General features: G+C 29.2%; 1 protein-coding gene across 1 annotated transcript in view; it reads left to right on the top strand.

Moving 5' to 3' along the window:
• Positions 1-22,691: 22,691 nt before the first annotated feature.
• Con (Connectin) overlaps positions 22,692-26,263 on the top strand; it is a 100,425-nt gene continuing 96,853 nt past the window's right edge. The window contains exon 1 of the mRNA XM_065505353.1: positions 22,692-23,738. Coding sequence (XP_065361425.1) covers positions 22,785-23,738 — 954 coding nt within the window. The 5' untranslated portion in view covers positions 22,692-22,784. The remainder of the gene's footprint in view (positions 23,739-26,263) is intronic.

The following is a 26,263-nucleotide window of genomic DNA, read 5'->3' as shown; positions in this document are numbered from 1 at the left end:
ATACAAATAGACCGGTAAATAATAATAAAAATATTACAAAAGTATGTATGTAAATTATCAGGTATACACAAATACATGCAAACCTTTATATTATATACATATATACTTATTTATATTTAACTACATCTGACAAAGTATTATATAGATAAAGGTATTGTAGTTAGGGTTAACACTTCAAAGGTTTTTGAACTACAATGCTTCTAAAATGTTTTCTTCCATACACAATTTTGGTGTTGTTTTTCTGCTTAAAATTAATTTATATTTGGGCCTCTTTAACCCTAGAATACTAAACCTTTTTATTAACCTTTAACTCTAAACTACGCTTAATAGTACACTTTTCTTCAAATAAGCTAATTTCTATTTTTAAAATATTTTTTTTAAACAAAGTGATGTATATTTATAAGTTACTTAATACAAAAACCAAAATAATTTTTTTCCAAAAATACAGATTCAGATCATTTGACTCGATTAAGCCATGTCCGTCTGTCTGTCCGTCTGTCTGTTGAAATCAATTTTCTGAAGACCCCATATATCCTCGGGATCTAAATCTTCAATAATTCTGTCAGACATGCTTTCGAAAAGTTTCCTATTTAAAATCAACAAAATCGGTTCACAAATGGTTGAGATGGAAAACAAAAATACATTTTGTTTACCTAAAAATATTTAAAATTTGTATTTTGAAGTATAATTTGGTGAAGGGTATATAAGATTCGGCACAGCCGAATATAGCTCTCTTACTTGTTTTTATTGCATTTGGCACAAAAATATGTAGAGCTTTTAGATATAAGCCTTTCTGTCCCTTTCTGTATTACTGATTCGGAATCGTTTTGCGGATTGAAATAATTGATCGTTTATTTCAAAAACCAGTCAAGCAACAAAAAACAAAAATTGAGTTATTGGGCGATTACTGGTTTGTAAAGGTAAATGCAACTTTTAATGCAAACAAAATTAAATTGTGGTGAAGCAAAGCCGAGAAATCCATGTTTAGTGCAGAAAGAATTCAAGTGATTAGGTTTTATTTTTATCATAGATGTTGTAGGTCTCAATAAATGTGAACAAAATAAAATATTTACAAGCTCTGTTGGATATGAAGATTTTTATTTGAACATTTTCAATGGCCTACAACGGAAGCAGAATGTATTGTAGAACGAGTGTATGATGACGAATGGTTATTTCAGAATATGATGTTAAACTCTAAAGTTCATTTGTCATTTTACTTTTGAAATTCCTAATAAAATTAGAATATTAATATGAAATTTACAAAAGTGATGGTTGTTTGTTTCAGAAACCAGTCAACCCTTGTATTATTTTTTAAATATATGTTAAAAATATAAATTTTTTAAAAGTAATTTTATGTTACTAGGAAGTTTTCTTTGATTTACTCAAAATCAATAATTTGTTGCTTGGTTGGTTTTTGAAATAAACGATTCAATTTTCTTTAATACTAAACCTCGTTCGACACGATGTCGTATATCTTGGCAATGAAAACAGATCATGCGATGTACATTTGCAGGCAAGATCATACAGCAAGCAAATCTAATGGCACAACATGTTTGTGTTGACATTTGCAAGCGTTAATAAAATATCATGCAAAAACTAAGGTATTGATTTGTGCCTAGCAAAAGATGTTTAGGATACTAGGATTAGAATATATTAACTCTCTCGAGAAACCCTACTAATAAAAGCCACCAACAAGAAATGAACATTCCAATAACGAAAAAAACAAAAAAAAAATAAATAATAAAAAATATGTTGAATAAATGTGTAGTAAAAATATATATTTTATGTGATATCATACAAACTCACCTACACAGCGTTATAGAAAGCAATACACCATTACTAACTGAAATAAACCTGCATACATAAACTTTTCAATGAAACTGATGTTGGTTAGTAGATGTGTGGATGTATGTTGCACGAGTAGTTATGGTTGTGGTATTGAAAGTTATAAAAAAAAGACAACCGTAACAATAGCAATACCAATAACAAGAGCTGGAGCAAGAAACAATTTTCTAAAAAATTCAAGGATACCCAACGAATGCCACTAGCTGGATGCCGGAGTGGCTGACTGACAGACTGACTGACAAAAACCAACAAATAACAAACAACAGAAGAAACGACCGAAGCAACTAAATAAACAATAAGAACACGTCACGTATTGTCAATAAAAATAATAACATCACACTATAAATTTTACTTAAACAAGGCAAAAATAACACAGTCATACAACAGTTGAAATAACAAAAAAAGGCCGTTATTTTAAACAATACAACAAGGAACCCAGTACCATTAAAAAAAGGATACTTACTATTCCAATGTGTTGGTGTTTATAGATGTTTCAGCTCCATTCTCTCACAAACCAACACCTACCTAGAGTAGAGAGATCTACAAGCACCTAAACTTTGAACACAACTAACTAAAAAATAAACAATGCCAACCAACAACAACTACAAGAAAATTATTATAACAACAGGAACAACATAAAGACCACCTTGTTGTAGGTTTGTTTTATGTTGTTGTTGTAGTAGTAAGTAGAGTCATCCCAAGTAGGTTTATTATTTGAAATGGGAGCATGTGTTTGTGTGTAAATTTGTGGCAAAAAGGAAGCTTTAAAATGCCAGCAGAATTTAATGTTGAATGGGAACAGAAATATGCAACCTTTGGGTCAAAATAGAAATATTTAGACAAGATATTTTAGGAACAAAATTAGAACCTTGAAAACCTTCACAAAATAAATAAATATATATATCGAGCCCTTAGCGCCAAATTATCGTAAGCGACATTTTCTAAATTTTTTTTTATTGCAAAAATTAAAATTTTATGGACCGACTGATGTTTTAGCGTTCTTAGAATATCAAAATTGTTAATAACTTCAAAATTATAGGGGATAATATTTTATAGTAAGTCAATGTTTACATTTTAAAGTAAACGAATTTTATCGTAAGGGAAAAAAAAGAGGGAAATAAATCTGTAACTTCTAAATGGTTAGATTGATTTGAATGAAATTTCAAATGCGCAAAGAAGTGCTGTCGAGTGTAAGTTTTGAACGTGGACCTCATGGAACCACCAGGGGCGCGACCAAGGACCCTCAAAGTAGGACACCTCGGGTATGTTTTTAAAACGATCCAATTTCTTCGTTTGTGTTCCGACTTCAAAACAATTACACATATAAAATTATTTCATCGAGCGCTACAAAAGACCTAATCATAGCTATCAATTATCACTTATACCTTAGGAGATATTCGCATTTGAAAATTAAATTTTCAACATTTTTAACCAACCGACTCCAGTTTTTTGATAACAGCGTATCCACATAAATTCCGATTTTCTCCACACATACAACATATGTATGTGTCAAACAGAAAAAGAAGTGCTTAAAACTAATGACTAAGTCCAAAGTTATATGCATTTGAATTTGAAAAATTTTAAAAAGCCGATTTTTCGTTAATTTTTTTGGGAAAAAAGAACTTTTTTCTTTTTAAGTTATAGCAAAAAATGTCTAAGAGGATGTATAAGGAATTTATACTTTCTGAAAGCTAAGTTTTCATGAAATATTTTAAATGAAAAAAAATTAAAAATTTTACTTAGTGAGGGGACCAGGTCCATTCAAAAAACACCTATTTTTTATGTAAAATTAAACTTTAGGGAAAAAATTCTCAAATCGCATATTCAATATCAAAATATAGTAACCGATTTTAGATGGCCCAATATGCTTTTAATTATTTTGTAAAGGGTTCCGATAACTCCGACTATGGATATTATAGCCAAAAAACTAAAAATTTACATTTTTGGGATTTTTCAACACTTTTTTTGGCAATTGCTGATAATAAATTTCAAAATTCGTTTTTATTTTTCCATTGTAAATAGAAAATTTTACATAACTGCGAAATTTCATTAAAAACTATTCATAAATAACAATTTAATTTCAATTCGAAAAATTTTTATCTATGCAAAAATTCAATAAAAAAACATTTTTTGTCATATTTTTCAATAAAGTATTCCATGAATTTTTAATTGTCAAAAGTTATAAATATTTTTGAAAAATAGACAAATAGCTTGAACGAAATTATATTATATCGCATCATAACATTTTTAATTTTATGTATAAATTTCAAAATAATCGAAAAAACCTTCTCCTGTAAAATTTGTGTTTTGTCGCTTACAATAATTTGTCGCAAGGGATCGATATGTTTGTGGCAATCATGTTCATGATGCATCATTATATCCTAATATGTTGTTCTCAGAGTATGATAACCATAATCCTAGAACAACAGAATATGGTGAAGTCTTACATCATAAACATGGTTACCACAAACATATACATAATTACTACAATCATATATATGATTAATACAATCATGTGAATGGTAACATAACTCTTTCAGCTCTTTAACTATTGAATGCATAAAAGTCTCTTAAAATACTGATTTTTACAATATTTTCAAATTAATATATTTATCCAACCAGAGCAGCCTGACGGCAAAGTTTTGGAAAAAAGCATATACGATGACTTCAAGAAATATAATTGTTTAGCAAAATGGCAATAGATGCCAATAAACCATGTTTTAAAGCATAGCTGTTAATTTTGGATTACGATTAGTAATCAATTAGATTATTTTTCAAAAATAATTTAATTGATTATATAATTCTCTTTAGAACAATTTCTGATTACTAATTGATTACGATTACAAATAATCAAAAAATAATCAAGATTACTTTCGATTACGAGAAAATAATCAAAAGTAATCAAAAAATAATCCGACTATTTTCAAAGATTACTTTTGATTATTTTAGATTACTTTCCAAAAATTTTGCATTTACATCATTTTATTTTCAAAAATTTGCATTCTAAAAAAATAAAACAAAAGTTGACCAAGGCTTTAAATCGTTAAAAAAGTTTTATGTTTTTTATGAAATATTGAAAATAAGGACTTCAGGAAGTTATTTACAAAATTTTAATATTGTGGAGGATCTGCAAGGACCTGGAACCGTTGGGTCAGCATCAGCCAAAAGATAATAAAAACTGATAGATTTTTGTTTAAAATGTATTAATATGGCCATAGCCGCTATATAAAGTTCATTTCAGAAAATCACCTAAACATGCATAAATTTCTTAAAAATATGGTTATCAAGTTGAAATTCGAAACAAAAAATTTCAATATACATATATAAAAATCGCTATACTAAATTTTCTGATGATCGGCCCATAATTGGTCATAGCCTCCATATAAAAATCACTTTCGAAATACACATATATGGTCCACTCTTGATAATTGAGTTATTTAAATGAAATTCTACAAAATTAGCCCTTCAAATACTTAGAAATCACGTTCCACTTAAACTTCCGATGTTTTTTGGCTGTAATTAAAAAAAAAATTAAAAACTTTGATTCTTCTTGTGGATTATTTTTATTTGGTCTTTTATTTTTTTTTACATCAAGTCGAGAATATGATGTCATGTAAATGGCCGCCGCTACAGTTGATTGTCATTTGAGCCCTTTTTATGGCATTTTCCATCAATTTGGCCAAAACTTCCGGCGATAGGTCCTCACATTCTTGACGGATATTGTCTTTAAGAGCTATATTCTTGACACCATACAGTGACTTTGGGTTACACGCGGATTTTCAGTGCCCCAGAAGAGAAAATTTTGCTTATTTATGTACCCGTTAAGATGGAAATGGGCCTCATCACTCATGATTATTTTTGATGAAAAATCATCTTCCTCTTGGTGGTGATCAATTGGTCAGCAATATTCCGCGTTCTGGAGCAATATAGCGTAACATTGTTTATTAATAGGGGGGTCAGACGGCATGTATTGCTTGTGTATTGGGACATGTATTCGACACATATGGAATTCCATGTGTATGTCAAAATTCACTTTATACATACGATTCATAATTTCCACGTTCAAACGTACATATGTAATTGCATGTGACATAACCTCTATTAGTTTATATGTTTGTTGTTTTTAACAATATATTTATTTAAAACAATTTTAAATCACAATAAATATATTTAATGCAATTTATTTTGTTATGATTTTTCTTTACTCTTTTTTGTTTTGTTTTTTTTTTTATTTTGCTTTCAGACAGTGTTGTATTTCAAAATGCAACACTGTTATACACACGAAAATAGAACATGCTCTAATTGCCAAAAATGTCACGAGTAATACATATGTATTTTACATACACAAAGTTTCATATGGATCACAAGGTATGTATATGTTTACATATGGAAAAATGTCCTAATACATGGCACAAAACACAAGCAATACATGCCGTCTAACCCCCCTTTAACGTGTATTTCGCATGTGTTTACTACACAAATGTCAAAACAGAACTTAGGGGCCATTAGGGGCCAATCGCAAAATTTATAGCATTTTCTGATAGGAGGATTAGTTTTGCGCCACCTTGTACATAGACATCACGTAAAAATATTTTATGACAATCGAATCACAATAGGTCATAGCTCCCATATAAGTCCCAAAATCCAGAAATACATTAACGCATATAAACATTAAAAAATTCCACAGAAATTAGTTTCAAGTAGACAGAAATCATACCGCTTGATTTTGTGACTATGGCTCATATCAGGAAAATTCATTAATCGCAAATATATATTAAAATTTGGTCATATAACTCATTTTAATATGCAAAATTTTGAACTTTGTCTAAATATATTTGTATACCCTTTTTTATACACTGTTTCTTCACTTGAGGTTAATAAGGAAATATTTTGAGCCAAACGTGTGATGTTAACAATATTTAATTGGTTAACATTACACGTTTCGCTCAACATCAATATATAAATGACAAACTCTGTTGAAATGTTAAGAATGGTGAGCCTGTGGAGTGCTGAAATTTTTTTAAAAATATAAGCTAGTTTTGCTATAAAATTCTGAATAAAATCAAAACAACTTGCTAACGGAGGAGATAGAGGGATCTTCCACAAAAATTATCCCCATAAAATTCCACAATATAACTCTGACAATACGAATTCTTTCGATAGGTCAAATGTATGTGTCTTGCTCTATCGCTTTATAAATCCCGGTTCGAGTCCGAATGTGGGCGGCCTGTTATTTTTTTTATTTTTTCACGTTATAAATGCAAATTTTTGAAAATAAAATGATGTAAATGCAAAATTTTTGGAAAACAATCTAAAATAATCAAAAGTAATCTTTGAAAATAGTCGAATTATTTTTTGATTACTTTTGATTATTTTCTCGTAATCGAAAGTAATCCTGATTATTTTTTGATTATTTGTAATCGTAATCAATTAGTAATCGTGCAAATCTGAATATAATCGTAATTTAATCATTACTTCACCTTTCGAAAAAAAATAATCTAATTACTAATTATTATGATTAGTAATCATTATTTAACAGCTATGTTTTAAAGATTATAGAAAGGTGGTTAGTAAATTGACCACTCAGTCGTAAAGAGTTCAACATATTATGATTATCGCAATCATATACGTAATTACAGTGATCATAATATTGTTAAAAAAAACTTTTAAAAATGTTGAAATGGTTATGTACCACTATATTTTTTCTCTGCGTGCATGTCCCCCTTTAGAAAAATAAACGCGAAAATACAAAATGTTGTTTGATACAGCCTCCCCTTTGAATAAATATTTGTTCAGCTCAGTTATTGACTGTTGCTAGAGTATTGAAAATTATCATAAAAGTGTATAACATAAAAGTTGGAAATATAAAAAGTAATACCTAGAAAATCCTTACTTATTTGATGTTTTATAAATATAAATATAAAACTTCAACTCAAATGAGTTTTTTTTTTCTTAACATTTATGCAGAGATAATGTTAAATAAAACATTAAAAATATCACGAAACAAAACAACATTTGTAAAATTCTCTACTGACACTCACAAATGAATGCAAAATAATAATAATAATGATAATAGAAAAGAGAAATTAAACCAAGAATCAAATAAAAAACTCAATGTTTATTTTAAGTCTAAAACAACAAATATGCACGAATACACTTTGATCGTGTTTTGTGTTTCATCTTTTTAACCTTTTGTTATGACTATGAGGCTGATTGCTGGCTTTAATTTTAATTTACATTTACATTCTCAATGTGCCAATAACCTATTGAAGAATTTATTAAAAAATAATAACCTTTTTGGAAAAAAAAACAAAGAATAACAAAGACACACTCACACACAAACAACTAACAAACAACATCAGTAGAAATCTAAGCAACCATCATTTTTAAACAATAGATTCAACTACAAATTTGCACCCTCAACTCAAAGCAAACGAATGGCTGAATGGTTTTGTTGCTTGTGTAGATAGATTGTTGATTTTGTTTACCTTTGCAAATACTTATTGAACATTTTTCTGTTCTGCTAGAAAAATAATAATAATAAAATGTAAATTAAACAATAATAAAACCAACTCCCTAAAAAGTATTTTTGTTGATTTTTGTTTTCAGTAGGTATTAGAAAAAAAGTATGCATGTTTTAATTTAACCCTTGTATCTTTATTATTGTAGTACTTTTAGAATACAGCTAGGATTTGTATTTAGAAATCGTGCAAAAAAAATTCATTTTTAACATGGGTTCGGGATTAAATGAAAATTAACACAGATTTTATTCCATTAGTTTGCAGAATCTCTGTTATTTTTGGTATTAAATACTTGAGGCTAAATCTGCTGGGAGCTGGCTAGAAAATAAATTGTTTTATTTACAAAGACTAGTTTTGGAAATGTGTTGTTTTTTTAACAGATACAGAAGTGGGTAGTAATGAAACGCTTTCCTAAACTATACAAAAATTGTAGTACTAAGTTCAAAATTCAATACACTTAAAATGAAGAGCTTAATAAGTAAGTAAAGATAAGATTAACAAATTGGAAGGATAATATCAAAAATTAACAAAATTTATTTTTGTGTAATTAAAAACAGATATTGTTTTCTGTAAGAACAATTAAAATACTCTCTAAAAATATTAGTCTAACACCCACCTTAAAGTATACCGATCGACTTAGAATCACTTTCTGAGTCGATTAAACGATGCCCGTCCGTCCGTCTGGTTGGCTGGCTGTTCATGTAAACCTTGTGCGCAGAGTACAGGTCGCAATTTTGAAGATATTTCGATCAAATTTGGTACAGTTTCAAGGTCCAAGCCTATTGAAACTGGCTGAAATCCGTCCATTATTTCACCTAGCCCCCATACAAATGTCCTTCCGAAATTGGACTTTATCGATCATAAATGTTTAATTTATAAATGTATCTCCACAAATTGCGCTCCAAATAAGTTTTATATATACAAAATTCATGTCACCAAATTCTGTTACGATGGGTCCATAATTAGTCACAGCTCCCATATAGACCCGCTTCCGAAAATCACTTTAACGTACATAAATCACATAAAATCACCTATTCTGAACACAGCTGAATATAACTTTCTTACTTTTTATACCCTACACCACCATAGTGGGGAGGGTATAATGCGTTTGTGCAGATGTTTGTAACGCCAAAAAATATTAGTCTAAAACCCACCTTAAAGTATACCGATCGACTTAGAATCACTTTCTGAGTCGATTAAACGATGTCCGTCCGTCTGATTGGCTGGCTGGCTGTCCATGTAAACCTTGTGCGCAGAGTACAGGTCGCAATTTTGAAGATATTTCGATCAAATTTGGTACATATTGAAACTGGCTGAAATCGGTCCATTATTTCACCTAACCCCCATACAAATGTCCTTCCGAAATTGGACTTTATCGGTCATAAATGTTTAATTTATAAATGTATCTCCACAAATTGCGCTCCAAATAAGTTTTATATATACAAAATTCATGTCACCAAATTTTGTTACGATCGGTCCATAACTAGTCATAGCTCCCATATAGACCCGCTTCCGAAAATCAATTTAACGTGCATAAATCGCTTAAAAATGTTGGTATACTCACAAAATTCATGACCTAATTTCATGGTGATCGGTTCATAATTGGTCATAGCCCCCATATAAGGCCCACTTCCGAAAATCACTGAAAAATATAAATTATTGAAATTTTAAAAGAAAAATGTTTTTGCTCTTTTACTTAGTGTAGGGTATTATATGGTCAGGCTTGACCGACCATACTTTCTTACTTGTTTTTTTATATGAATATTTTTTTAATTTCTATCAAAATTTGTTTACAATTCGTATTTTGTTGTGTTATTTATAATTTTGTAAAAATTTCTTACACATATTTATTATTTCAAAAGTTCATCATATATCCTTTTTTTGAAATTTTTTAAATAATGGCCACAACATGTTATTGTTCAAGTAGTTTTCTGAAAACTAAAAAAATTAGTTGTGGAAAGTCAAACAAAGATGTTTGTCATATATCCTTTTTTTCAAAATTTATTTTTTTCATCAAAATAATAAATAAAAACTTTTTAATTAAAAAATTTAAAGCTGTAAAACAAAAATCTGTTTGATTTAATAAATTTTTAAAAATAATTTGCAATAAAATCAATGATTTTGTATAAAGAGAATAGACACTGTCTACAGAATATGTATTTAAATGTTGAAAGGGGCATTTATTTTTGAAGTTGAGGAAAAATATATTGTTTTTTGTAAGGAATATTTAAAAATATTCATAAATTTGAATACATATTTTTCAATTTCTATCGAAATGTGTTTACAATTCGTATTTTATTGCGTTCTATATAATTCTGTAAAAATGTCTTTAAAATATTTATTATTTCAAAAGTTTATCATATATCCTTTTTTTGGAAAATTTCTAAATAATGGCTGCAATATGTAGTTTTTCATGAAGTTTTCTGGAAACTAAAAAACTTTGTTTTGGAGAGTCTAACAAAAAAGTTTGTCATATATCCTTTTTTCAAAACTTATTTTTTTCATCAAAATAATGGATATAAACTATTTTATTAAAAAATTTAAGCTGCAAAACAGTTTGATTTAATAAATTTTAAAAATAATTTGTAATAAAATCTATAATTTTGTATAAAGACGGTAGTGACTAATTAATACACTGTTTATAGAATATTTAAATGGTGGATGGAACATTTATTTTAGAAGTTGAGCAATTGTATTTGCATAGCTACCAAAAAAAATATTTTTTTCTAAGAAAAATTTTGAAAAATTTCTTAAATGTTTACATACTTTTTTAATTTTTATCAAAATGTGTTTACAATTCGTATTTTATTGTGTTCTATATAATTCTATAAAATTTTTTGGAAAATATTTATTATTTCAAAAGTTTGTCATATATCCTTTTTATGAAAATTTTTAAATAATTGCTATAACTTGTAGTTTTTCAAGTACTTCACTGGAAATAACAAAATTTTATTGTGGATAGTCCAAAAAAAATTTTTGTCATATATCCTTTTTTCAAAACTTAAATTTTAAAAATCAATTTGCAATAAATTTAATTGTTTCTAAAACTTAATTAATACAAAATATTAATTAAGTTTTAGAAACTTAGTAATGTTCCCAAATCATTACCTATTTAACAAATTTATCCTTGGTTATGTTCTTACAAACGAGAAATTGTCCTTTGAAAACTGCTATTGTTTGCAATTGCAAATTTCATATTCTGCTTAACCTGACCGCTTTATATAACATTCTTACATTTTTAAACAAAAACGCAAATACTAACATAATTTACCGTCATTTAAATACCTTAATTACAAATTATTTTGTCCATTAAAATTTTCTTTTACCTAAATTTTGCATTTAATTTTATTCTTAATGTCCTTCGAACATTCAATTCATATTACAAAAATTTAAAAAAAGGACTAAAAATTTTGCAAAAAAGAAAAATAAAAATCCAAACTAAAACGATGTAATAAAAAATCGTTTGTAATAAAATACCATCTATTATTCATTATTATACAGGCGAGCGTAAGACAGTGAACGTAGTTCATAAAACAAAGGATGCGAAAACGACTGAATAAATGACTGACTAGCTGGCTAAATGGTTGGTTGGTACGTTCTGACTAAAAAAAAAAGTTTAAAAAATTGCAGTTGACTTAATGTATCCCGTTATAAAGGCAACAGCAACATCATCATAAAAGTTACCAAGAAAAAGTAGTACCAGAAAAGTGAATTTTGGTTTTCTTTTTTTTTTTAAAAAAAAAGCAGGACAATTTAGTTGTAATATTTAACAATCAACAGATTTTAAACGCGTTTTTTATATTTCCTTTTTTTCCTTACAATTTTTGTTGTTGTGTGTTTCTTGTAAATGTCTCATAAATCTTAAAGAACAAGAAAGATTCATTTCTTCTGTTTTTAAATAAAGTATAAAAAGAGTGTAGTAGTAGCATGTTTAAAACCGCTCGAGATAAAAATGTAAAGTGTGCAATTTATTATACTTAAATGGATTTTAATTTTATTTAATATTTAGCATTTAAGAAATATGAAACATAATTCATTTTGGTTTTCGGAAAATATGAGATTTTTTGTTTTACAAAACAAATCAGCTTTAATTAAATGCACTGTTTTAAGTTGTGGTAAGAAATAAAATAGGGGCCGAATGTTTTATATTCTCCAACTTATATTAATATATAAAAGAAACACTAAAATAGAAAAGCTCAAGATTTTGGTTTATAACCGACTTTTGACATGACCAAACCAAATAAGTCTGATGTTGTCGCTCCAAATTTCTATTATATACGTTTGAAAGCATTGAAATGTCAATCAATAGATATCCAAATTGTCTGTTTTAATGATGTAGTAATCCAGATTTAGGTCAAAAATCGAGGTTGTTGTGGAATTTAGAACTCAGCAATGAATGAACAAATTATATATACGCTTGCCACTCATGGTGAAGGGAAATCAAATGTATTTTCTTGTAGACCAAAAATTAAATATTGGCAGCCACAGTTGGAGCAAAATCATCCTAAGCGATGAAGAATACTTTCACCTCCTTAGCTTTACTAACTCGAAAAACAAATGCATTCATTAACAATTTTATTTACTATATGTTTCGTTACGCTTCTCTGGTAGAACATTATTGAATGATGTAAAGCAAAAGTATAAAAAAACCGAACTTAAGAAGTTAGTTAAGAGTAAAAGGATAATAATAAGTATGTTGTAGTCATTGAAAATTCAGAAGTATCTGTATGTGCAAATTGAAAGTACACAAAATATGCGAAACATATAAATATTTACAGAAATGATGTTCATGTGTAAGTACGTTAAAACTTTTTAACTTTATAATAAAACCATTCATATATGTATACATATATGTACGTATATGTGGTGGGTTGTGAATATAAAAAAAAGTTTATTACAAACAAATTGCCACCATATATGATTGATGATGATATTTTTTTTTCTTATCAACGCCCTACCAACCATATATAGTAACGAAATATTGTTATTCTTAAATTTCTTTCATACACACATGAATATTTTACGTATTCGAATAAATATCTTAAAAAACTCGTTTTTACAGTGGCACAATTTTCCTGGAGGCAATAAAAAATATCCATCACTTTTTATAAAATTACTATTTTTGCAATGAGTTTCACATGAGATGAGGTAAAATTAATTAGTGACACAAAAATTATATTAAATCTGAAAAATGGTCAATAATATTATTTTATTAATAAAATTTGTAAAATTTGACCAAGGTCTTCTCCAGTTTAGTTAAAATTTTCAAAATATGTACTACATATTTTTAGACAGATAAAACAGTATTTATTTTGATTTCAGTTCAATTATTTAATAAAATAGTGTTTATAACTGATTTTTTCTAAAAACTAGAATAAATGGCATTTTTACCATCTCCCAAATTATTTTTATAATCGAAGGAATATCTTCAATCTGAGCTACCAGCAATAGCTTTAAGTTATTCCCTCCTTACTAGAGTTGTCAAATATTCGACATATTCTAAAAACCGGTTTTCGAATAATTCGAAAAAGCGTAATTTTTAAAAACCGGTTTTCGGTTTTTTCTATAAAAAACCGGTTCGAATAACCGGTTTTTAGCCTTTTTTTGTAAATTTAAGAATTGAGTGGCAAGGCAAGACATTTTTCATTTGCAACCCCACAAAGTATATATATTATGGATCGTTATAGATAGCGAAGTCGATATAGCCATTTCCGTCTGTCCGCCTGTATGTTGAAATCAACTATCCGTGTCTTACATACATGACTCATACATCAATATATCGGGAATTCTTCCGGCTAAGTTTCTATTTAAAATCGACAAAATCGGCGCACAAATGGTTGAGATATAAGGAACAAGTAAGAAAGTATGATCGGTCAAGCCCGACCATATAATACCCTACACTAAGTAAAAGAGCAAAAACATTTTTCTTTTAAAATTTCAATAATTTATATTTTTGAGTGATTTTCGGAAGTGGGCCTTATATGGGGGCTGTGACCAATTATGGACCGATCACCACGAAATTAGGTCGTGTGATTTATGTCTATATGAAAGTTTACTATGTTGAATTTTGTGAGTATTCCAAAATTTTTAAGCGATTTATGCACGTTAAAGTGATTTTCGGAAGCGGGTCTATATGGGAGCTATGACTAATTATGGACCGATCGTAACAAAATTTGGTGACATGAATTTTGTGTATAAGACTTATTTGGAGCGGAATTTGTGGAGATACATATATAAATTAAACATTTATGACCGATAAAGTCCAATTTCGGAAGGACATTTGTATGGCGGATCGGTGAAATAATGAACCGATTTGAGCCAGTTTAAATAAATAATATGTACCAAATTTCATCGAAATATCTTCAAAATTGCGACATGTACTCTGCGCACAAGGTTTACACGGACAGCCAGCCAACCAGACGGACGGACATCGTTTAATCGACTGAAAAAGTGATTCTAAGTCGATCGGTATACTTTATGGTGGGTGTTAGACTAATATTTTTGGGCGTTACAAACATCTGCACAAACGCATTATACCCTCCCCACTATGGTGGTGTAGGTATGAAAAACGGGACAACCTCGATAATATGTAGCTCGATCGAAGTCATTAATATAGACAATGATAGATATTTCAAATTCCATTACAACGATGTATATTAGGCTATAGTAAGTTTGACCTACAATGGCTCAAATGAGGAAAACTATTTTTTTGAATTTTTTTTTCACCAAAAAAATTTTTTTTGTCATAAATTATTTTTCCCCAAAAAAGATTTTTTAAAAATAAAAAATTAAAATAAAATTTCGAAAAAACCTTTTTAAAAAAATTTATTTTGTTTAAATAAAAATATTATTAAGTATAATTTTGTGAAGGGTGAAGGCATATAGCTCTCTTACTTGTTGTATTAAAATAATTAAAAGTAATAGCATAAAATCTTCTAATAAATTGTAAAAAATATTCTATTTTGTCGAATAATTCGAGACAAAAAAACAGGTTTGTCGAATAACTCGAAAACCGTCCTTTTGTAAAAACCGGTTTAAAAAAAAACGGAAAATTGGAAAAAAAACGGAAAATTGAAAAAAAAAACGGTTTTTCGAATAATTCGAAAACCGGTTTGACAACTCTACTCCTTACTCTAATAAGTACTCGTACATATTTATAATATACACGCACAGAACAAATTTAAAACATTTGAACAATATTATACACACAATAATTATTTATTTGATTGAATTTAAGATTCACATGATTGTCACAATCATATATATGATTGTAGTAAATAAATATTTGTTTATGTCAATCATGTTCATAATGAATAATTATAACATAATAGTTCTCAGATTATGATGACCATAAGACAAGAATAATATAATTTGGTAAATCCGTCATCATGAAAATGGTTGTCACATTCATATACTTATTTACTGCAATCATATTTATGATAGCTACAATCATGTGAATCTGACCATAATATGTTTATGTTACCATTCACATAATTCTAGCAATCTAGCAATGTGGTAACCATTTTATGATGTAATACTTCACCATATTTTGTTGTTCTCGGGTTATGGTTATCATAATCTGAGAGCAAAATATGATATAATGATTCGTCACGAAATTGGTTACCATAAACATATTTATACCCTACACCACCATAGTGGTGAGGGTATTATGCGTTTGTGCAGATGTTTGTAACGCCCAAAAATATTAGTCTAACACCCACTTTAAAGTATACCGATCGACCTAGAATCACTTTCTGAGTCGATTAATCGATGTCCGTCAGTCTGGCTGGCTGGCTGGCTGGCTGGCTGTCCATATAAACTTTGTGCGCAGAGTACAGGTCGCAATTTTGCAGATATTTCGATCAAATTTGGTACAAGGACCAAGCCTATTGAAACTGGCAGAAATCGGTCTATTATTTCACCTAGCCCCCATACAAATGTCCTCCCGAAATAGGACTTTATCGGTCATAAATGATTATTTTATATATGTATCTACACAAATTTCGCTCCAAATAAGTTTTTTATTTACGAAATTCATGTCACCAAATTTTGTTAGGATTGGTCCATAATTAGTCATAGCTCTCATATAGACCCTCTTCCGAAAATCACTTTAACGTGCATAAATCTCTTAAAAATTTTGGTATACACTCAAAATTTCAACACAAATAACTTCCATATAAACATAAATCACACGATATAATTTCATGGTGATCGGTCCATAATTGATCATAGTTCCCATATAAGGCCCACCTCCGAAAATCAGCTACAAATATAAATTATTGATATTTTAAAAGAAATTTTTTTTTGCACATTTACTTAGTGTAGGCTATTATATGGTCGGGCTTGACCGACCATACTTTCTTAATTATCATGTGAATGGTAACATATGTATAATGGTTATGGCAAACCTGTACAACTATATTTTGTCTCTGTATCTTTATTAGTTTATAAACCTCCAGCGGTTAATATACAGTCCTAAAGGCCTCAATTTGTAGAAAAAAGGATACCCACCCGTATTATGCAATTATTAATGTGAATCTAATTTTTCAGAACATATTGTTGTTGAACAATTTCAGAGAGCAGTAAGAGAGGAATGAGTATCGAATATTTTGAATTGTGTAAAAAGTTTTTTAGGAGGCCATATAAGTTAAACCCTAACTTTATTTATCGATAGGTTAGTACCTGTATACCTTCATTTAGTCAATAAAACATTCACACATTGTTGTTGTCAACATGATTGTAATTGTCATGAACAGTGAAATTTGTGTTGAGTGTATGAGAATTATTCACATTCATACATATTTATAAAAGTCTTAAAAAATTTTACTCATACACATGTATTTTTATCAAACACAAATTCAGGCATATGTAAATACATGGCAGTTTTAGGGTTTTCGCTTGGGAATTTTTCGGGAATATTCGCGAGAAATTTTTTGCTGAAAGTTTTCTTCTTTCTCGCTTAATAGTTACTGATTCAAATTTAAGGTACACAACGGAATTATATAGGTATCTATGTTAACCGCCTGTAACTAAAATATTCACAAAAGTAGTTCAAATGTGTGGCTTTCTGACCAAAGATTATGAAGATTATACCATAATATTTGGATGAAACTTGGCTAATAACTAAACCAATCACTTGAATAAGGATTTTTAATGTGGTATGTTCAAAATAATTTTGAAATCAAAAGGCATGTACCGTGTCAATTGCATGTACCGTGTCAATAACAAGACTAATAGGTAGATCGTTGTAGAGGTATTGAAATAAACATTTAAGCTATGCTTAACTAAACTTTATTTCCCAAAGGTCGAAGGCCATTACCGCAATTCGCGAATTAATTCCAAGAATATAAGACAGTATATTAGTCCTATTATCATTTATATAATTCTGTCAAATATTTCGTCAAAAATAACTTTAAAAATTTATCTTTTGTGTTATTTCCATGAATTGCTGTTAATAAAAACAATTTCTCGGGAATGAAAAAAATCAGAGAAATTAGGAACCCTGGTCACAATATAAAAAGTACATAAAATTCAAATGTTAAAACATACAATCACGCTTTTTTCCTCTGTGTTTATACACAAAACCTCACCGGGAGAAGGATGCAGTAAAAAGGCCTTATTTTGCAGATACAAGGACACCCAGCCGCATTGCAAAATCGATTCAATTAAATGGCCTGTCCTTGGGAGTCAAGGCCTTGCATACTCGCTTCTGTTAGAGAGCTGATAGAAGGCCTACTTAAGAAGGCATATTAGAAGGCCTGTAAGGAGACCTGCCTCATAGAATGTCTGTATAGGAACTTTTAGTAATAGGCCAGGAAATTAAAGCCTGATTATAATTCAAGGTCTTCTGAAGCAAGCCTTTAAACAGGATGATTAGGGGAAATATTCTTAATAAATGTGTAGTTTTGTAAATATGTATATAAAAAAACTATTTCAGGCCAACTTCACAACATAACATTTTATAAAAGATAAAATATTTTAGAAGATTTTGCACCTTCTTCTGGTTTCATATAACAGTTTGTAAACAGAGCAACATATATTTTATTATAGAAAGACAACATAATAGTAATTGCAAGACCCATTATATTTGAGTTTAAAAGGTTTCATTGACCTTATTTTGTAAAGCAATTTTGAATGCGTATGAAATTTGTTTTCAAGGAGAAACAAAGTCCTTCTTGAACATCTTCTGAGTGAAGGCAGGTTTGAAAGAATATCGGATCATATAGAATTTGTAAACAGAAATTTTAGAAGGCCTTCAAAGTAGAGCCCTAGTATTTTTGCCAGCTGGGAATTATTTATATTTCTGTCACACACAAAATCATGCAGATTTTCCGTATATTTTTTTAATAAATCTATAGAATATTGTTTATAGCCTTCAGTTATATTTATACATGTACATATTTTATATTTCGTATACTCGTTTATATGTGAGCAAGTAAATAAATTCTTTTATAAAATAACTTTTAACTTCATTTCACTCACATCAATACATACATATATATTGTACATATATGAAAAATAACTTAATAACTGTATTTATGTATAAGTACATAAATATTGTGATTGTATAGGTTTATAAATATGTATGTATGTAAATATACAAAGTTAAATTTAACATTACCAACCGTGTTACATATAAAATTTCACAAGCATGTGTTGTGGAAGTTTTTATAGAAAATAATTAATAATGCTATTGAAAGAATTTATTTTGTATTTGGAAAAGATAAAATAAGTAAGTAAGCATGAATTAATTTGGTAAACAAATTATCCCAAATATTTAGACATTGTTTCCTTTGCTAAAATAAGCTGTCATAATGAAAATCATTAAAACAAATACTCAAAAACTAATTTAGAAAAATGTAAAAATTATGAAAGAATTTTTTCGAAAGTGAAAATAGTCGTATTTTCCAATTTGAACAGTAATGGTTGTGCTTCTATACCTTTTGTAAAAATTTTTGCTGCAAAAACTTCACATGCTTTTAGGCGCATTTTTAATTTGTTTTAAGCACATATCGACCCCTTAGCGCCAAATTATCGTAAGCGACAAAACACAAATTTTACAGGAGAAGGTTTTTTTTGACTATTTTCAAATTTATGATGCGATATAATATAATTTCGTTCAAGCTATGTATTTGTCTATTTTTCAAAAATTTTTATAACTTTTGACAATTAAAAATTCATGGAATACTTTATTGAAAAATATGACAAAAAATGTTTTTTATTGAATTTTTGCATAGATAAAAATTTTTCGAATTGAAATAAAATTTTTATTTATAAATAGTTTTTAATGAAATTTCACAGTTATATAGATTTTTCTATTTAAAATGGAAAAATAAAAACGAATTTTGAAATTTAATATCAGCAATCCCGCAATTCCCAAAAATGGTAATTTTTAGTTTTTTGGCTATACTATTTATATTACGGTCGGGGTTATCGGGCCCTTTACAAAATAATTAGAAACATATTGTGCCACCTACAATCGGTTACTATATTTTGATATCGGATACGCTATTTGAGAATGTTTGCCCTAAAGTTTTATTTTACATAAAAAATAGGTGTTTTGTGAAAGGACCTGGAAAGGACCCCTCGGTAACAACAATTTTGAAATTGGTTTTCCTTTAAAATATTTTATGAAAACTAAATTTCAGAAAGTATAAATTCCTTATACATCGTCTTAGACATTTTTTGCGATAACTTAAAAAAAAAAGTTTTTTTTTCCAAAAAAAATGCGAAAAATCGCTTATTAATGCATATAAAAAATGCATATAACTTTGGACTTAGTCATTATCTCTTTTTCCGTTTGACACAGACATGTGTTGTTAGTCCAACAAAGGAAAACTGGAGAAAATCGGGAAATATTTGGATACGCTGTTGTCAAAAAACTGGAGTAGGGTGAGTAAAAATGTTGAAAATTTAATTTTCAAATGCGAATATCTCCTAAGCTATAATAGATAATTGATAGCTACGAAATCAGAACTCAAACCAAGAAATAATATCGTTTTAAAAATGTAACATACCCGAGGTGTCCTACTTTGAGGGCCCTTGGTCGCGCCCCTGGTGGTCCCATATTCAAAATAAATTTTTAAATTTATCAATGCTTTGTAAAACAAAATTTCGGTACAACATTTAGTTTGTAAACCTTTGATCAATTTATAAATTTTTCTATGAATAAGACCTTTAATGTTATAGTTCCATTTTTTGGTTTTTCTATAAAAGCTAAATTCGTTTTAGTTTTTACTAATGAACGAATTTGATGTCTGTTACACACCTGAAATTTTCCCATTTTACTTAAGTTTATTATTAATTTTAGGGAGAATTTAATAAAAATAAAAAACTATTTACATAATTTTGATAAAATATTAAAAAATTTAGTATCATGAATATTTAAGTACATATTTTAAATCTGATTTAAACTTGTATTTTTCCTTCATATTAATAAAATTCTATTATCTTGTTAAAATAAACCTAAATAACTCGGCATTAATTAAGACCATACATATATGTTTACGTATTAGGGTGACACCGTTGGTAAGGAGGATGTTTCCAACAAAAATAAAAGATTAATTCATTCTCAGATAACGTTTCTCAAAACTTGTTTCTGGCCTCAATATTTGGTGAGCTGGATTAAAGGATAAAAATGTCCTTCTTTAAGGTTTATATGATTTTTTTTTCAATTTTTTTGCAAAGAAAACAGACGAAATGTTGATATCATCCGAAAGACCTTTGCAATGGGTTTTCAATAAAAATTTATAAATTTTCAAGTTGTTTCAAAAATATTGCAATTTTTTAATTTTTCGAAAAAATTTGAATATTTATTGAATTTTTTACATAGAAATTTTTAAAGTACATAATACCAATTTCAAGGTATAATTACGTCGAAATGTGTTTTTCAGTTTTTATACCCTACACCACCATAGTGGGGAGGGTATTATGCGTTTGTGCAGATGTTTGTAACGCCCAAAAATATTAGTCTAACACCCACCTTAAAGTATACCGATCGACTTAGAATCACTTTCTGAGTCGATTAAATGTCCGTCCGTCCGTCTGGTTGGCTGGCTGGCTGGCTGGCTGGCTGTCCATGTAAACCTTGTGCGCAGAGTACAGGTCGCAATTTTGAAGATATTTCGATCAAATTTGGTACATATTATTTCTTCGGCCCAACGACCAAGCCTACTGAAACTCGCTGAAAGCGGTTCATTATTTCACCTAGCTTTCATACAAATGTCCTCTCGAAATTGGACTTTATCGGACATAAATATTTAAGTTATAAATGTATCTCCACAAATTGCGCTCCAAATAAGTTTTATATATACAAAATTCATGTCACCAAATTTTGTTACGATCGGTCCATAATTAGTCATAGCTCCCATATAGACCCGCTTCCGAAAATCATTTTAACGTGCATAAATCGCTTAAAAATGCTGGTATATTCACAAAATTCAACATAGTAAACTTTCATATAGACATAAACCACACGACCTTATTTCATGGTGATCGGTCCATAATTGGTCATAGACCCCATATAAGGCCCACTTCCGAAAATCACTAAAAAATATAAATTATTGAAATTTTAAAAGAAAAATGTTTTTGCTCTTTTACTTAGTGTAGGGTATTATATGGTCGGGCTTGACCGACCATACTTTCTTACTTGTTTTTTGTAAAAAATGTTTTTGTGGTTACACGAATATGTTTCATCTGTCATTAAAAGTGCCTTTGAAAGATCTTTTACATGATATCACAAATTTGTATGCTTTGCGAGAGATATAAAAATAATTGTAAAAAAGGACATTTTGATCCTGTATTTTAGCTAACCAAATATTGATGCCATGTCAGCAATATTTAAAAACCCTCTTCTCAAATGATCTAAACATTCATTTTGGTTGGGAAGATCGACAACTTACATAAGTGGAGCCACCCTATTGTACAGAAATTTTTACTTTGAAAATATTTATATTTATATACATACGTACTAAGGAAAAACATTTTATTGGCAAACATTCTGCACAATCTTAAAACTCACAAATTTTGTTGCAAGAGATTTTTATTTACGCATATAAATAAAATCAGTAAAACATATGTTGGGTAACCATAAAAATGTCATTTATTTTAAGTCTGTGGTAGTAAAAAGAGACAACATTTTATGTAAATGACAATAAAATAATGTAATAAATAATTTAGATTTTAACAAACAAGATACAGGAATCTTAATTAATTACACACATTTAAGCACATACATACATACGTACATAAAAATAAAAATACTAATGTAAATATTTTATTTTCCATTTTCATTACAGAAAAACCTACAAATAAAATTGCTAAAGGAGACAAAACAATTTAATCATTAACTGAAAATCACATACTTATAATAATTTTTTTTATATATAAAAGAAATAACAAATAAAACATTAAATAAACATGTTAACGACACGTTTAACTAAACAGGCTTCAATGCCAATTGTGCTTATCTTACTCATCTGCTTGACATCCGTTAGTTCTGTGGCCTCACGATCTCGTGATAAAGAAGGCAGAAGACGTAATGATCGTATATCCTCCTCCACCGCCTCCAATCAGTACAATACCTATGGCTCATCAGTACCCTCATCGGTGGCCTCCTCAGCGTATTCCATTTCATCGTCTTTACCCTATAAAGGACCCATCGATGAGACTGGCTTTTGTGTCAGACGCCGTGATATGAAACTTATGTGCTATTGTACACCGGATGAAAATCATGTACCTGTACAAAAGGCCGAATGCTGGGTATTCTCTGATGGTCTACTTCAAAACGATACCACCTGGACTAGATTTTATCAACAGCCACGTTTACGTGATCTAAAATTTGTCATACAAAATCATGGACGCCTTGACTATATACCCACCCATATACTAAAGCCCTTGGAGAATTTGACCAGCATCACTATTGAGTACTCACAAGTGGAAATCGTGCGCAGCTATGCCTTTGCCAATCTACATCAATTGGAACGTATTGTCATGACAAATAATCAAATAGTGGCTTTGGACCAGGAAGCCTTCGCCAATCACATACGTTTGAGAGACCTGAACTTGGAACACAATCAAATATTCGAAATCGATCGTAAGGCTTTCCGCAATTTACCGCTGTGTGAACGTCTAAACATGAACAACAACAATATTTCCAATTTACATGAGGGTCTATTTTCCGATTTGGTGCGTTTGATCTATTTGAATTTGGCTCACAATCAAATTTCCGTTTTGACAAGTGAAATCTTCAAGGGTCTGGGTAATTTAAATGTCTTGAAGTTGACACACAACAACATCAACTTTATTGGTGACACAGTGTTTGCTGAATTGTGGAGTTTAACTGAATTGGAATTGGATGATAATAAAATTGAGGTAAGTAGGCTGAAACAAGAAAATCCTTAAGATTCATAAATAAGTGTTATAGATTTTATGGGTATTTTGTTTGTGCCAGTGAAAGTATGGAAATAAATGATGCTAAAGCTATACAATACTTTTGCATATGTAGGATACATTATCTGTGCAAATGTTTACGACTTTGAATTTAATCTCTTTGCAAAATATTGAATAACAAATCATTTTATAATAGATTTATATGTTATTTATTACTCCTGTATGCATGTACGTACATACGTACATATGTATAAAACTGAATCATATAAAATGCATGTATTCAAACTTTCACACATACACAAATACAGTACACAGTAGACTGCATCAAAAAATTTATTTTTGAGTTCTAAAATTCGAATAGTATTGTTTTTATTACTAAGATCATCAATCTATTACTCAGCTGTCCCAGTTTAGAACTGTGCTGCTCTTATAGCTACGAGAGACAAAATGCGACCCACTATTCAGATCTATGACATGTATTTTAACTCTTTAGTGGTTACTTTACTAACCACCTTTTCTATAGTCTTTAAAACGAAAGTTTTATCATGTGGTTAGTAAACTAACCACCCCACTGCATAAAAAACCTTGGAATGAGGTGGTTTTTTATGTTTTAATTTATTTTTTTCATACTTTTTATAATAAACTAATCTTGATTAAAGTAAAAATTGTTTTGATTTTAAACTTTTACACAAGATAGCGTTAAAAGACGTTTGTCTTGTCAAAGCTATTTTAAAATGTTTGAGCAAAGAATCTGTATACCAAGTTTAAACAAATTTGGAACGGTTATTTGTTTCCTCCCAGCAGATACATTTTTTAAGCAAATCTTAAGTCATACTCTTTACACAAGAATTAGAATTAACTCAATGAATTAACGCATGAAACTAATTCTAGTAGAATTTATAACTTATTATATTTTTCTCCTTAAAATGTTGCACCAGTCTACAGTATGTTGTCATGCTTGAATATTGAATTCACACATTGTCTTGCACACAGACAGCTCTTCGCATGCAGATATAGATCTGAGTATTTTTGTATCATTTGAGGGTGTTATAAATTGACTGTTCTACAATTCTCACTCCTCATTTTTTTCTACTGTTAAAGATATGTGTGTCGAATAAGAGTTTTTGTATAAAACTTTGTAAACTTTAAGAAAACTGAAAAGATATCATAAGCCTTTTGACAAATAAATAAATAAGCAGAATATAAACTTAGTAAATGATGCACAGTGCAGCGAGGAAAAACAATAAATTTAGAGTAGTTTTATTGCTTATTTAAATTGGAAATAAAATTGATTTTTTTAAGTAATATTTTTTGTAGATTTGTTATTATTTTTAGCTGCTACATTTTTAAATATAAATGATTTTTTATTATCAAAATATTCCTGTGAATTTATATAAAATCATCATATCATTTGCTTAGTGTAAAAACGAGCTAAGTCCACTTTCTATTAAAAATTGGGATTTTAATACAAAACGTTGGAATAAGTATAAATACGCAGTTTGCATAAAAAACTTTTGAAAAACTGCATTAATGGATTTTAAAAATATTTGAAACAAAACATTACAAAACGTTTTCTGTGCCTCCTCTAAAATTTATGAAAATCACGTTTGCTTCAACTCAATTTAGAATCTGTCCAAGTTCTGTGATTAATATTCTCCAGTGATCATTTTAAATTAATCGAAATGAGTGATTTCCAAATGATCATTCTATTGTGTTATTCACCGATACAAGACCATTGCTTTGAATGTTCCTTGGTCTCTGGCTGGCTGTCTCTCTCTGACTGTTATAGATCCACATTTCATCCCAGGCTGCGAAACATCTTCAAATTGTTATTGAACATCAACAGAACTTCTTTGAAGTGTTCACACGGTTGAGCTTATTATCCAAATTACACGATCAGCTGATGTTATTACAGCCTCAGCCACCTCACACTATAGTTAAGAGTGATTTATTGTTGGCTTCGAAGTCTTGAATCGACGAAGAGTTCTCATAAACCCAATAAGAGAAAACCAGTTATATCTCAATATCTAAGTGGCCAGTTCATAGGTCCGATAATGCAAACCATATGTTGCTCAAAGTGCGCGAAAAGCATTTCTCACAAAACCCTGATTTTTGTAGTACAGCTGAATAATTTGAATTATAAAATAATACAGAATGAAAATAAAACAAGTAAGAAAGTATGGTCGATCAAGCCCTACCATATAATACCCTACACTAAGTAAAAGTGCAAAAACATTTTTCTATTAAAATTTCAATAATTTATATTTTTGAGTGATTTTCGGAAGTGGGCCTTATATGGGAGCTATGACCAATTATGGACCGATCACCATGAAATTAGGTCGTGTGATTTATGTCTCTATGAAATTTTACTATGTTGAATTTTGTGAGTATACCAACATTTTTAAGCGATGTATGCACGTTAAAGTGATTTTCGGAAGTGGGTCTATATGGGAGCTGTGACTAATTATGGAACGATCGTAACAAAATTTGGTGACATGAATTTTGTA

The sequence above is a fragment of the Calliphora vicina genome, chromosome 3 (genome assembly GCF_958450345.1).
Source record: "Calliphora vicina chromosome 3, idCalVici1.1, whole genome shotgun sequence".
Lineage (NCBI taxonomy): Eukaryota > Metazoa > Arthropoda > Insecta > Diptera > Calliphoridae > Calliphora > Calliphora vicina.
The sequence above is the reverse complement of the archived record's forward strand: the minus strand, read 5'-3'. Positions and strand labels throughout refer to the sequence as shown.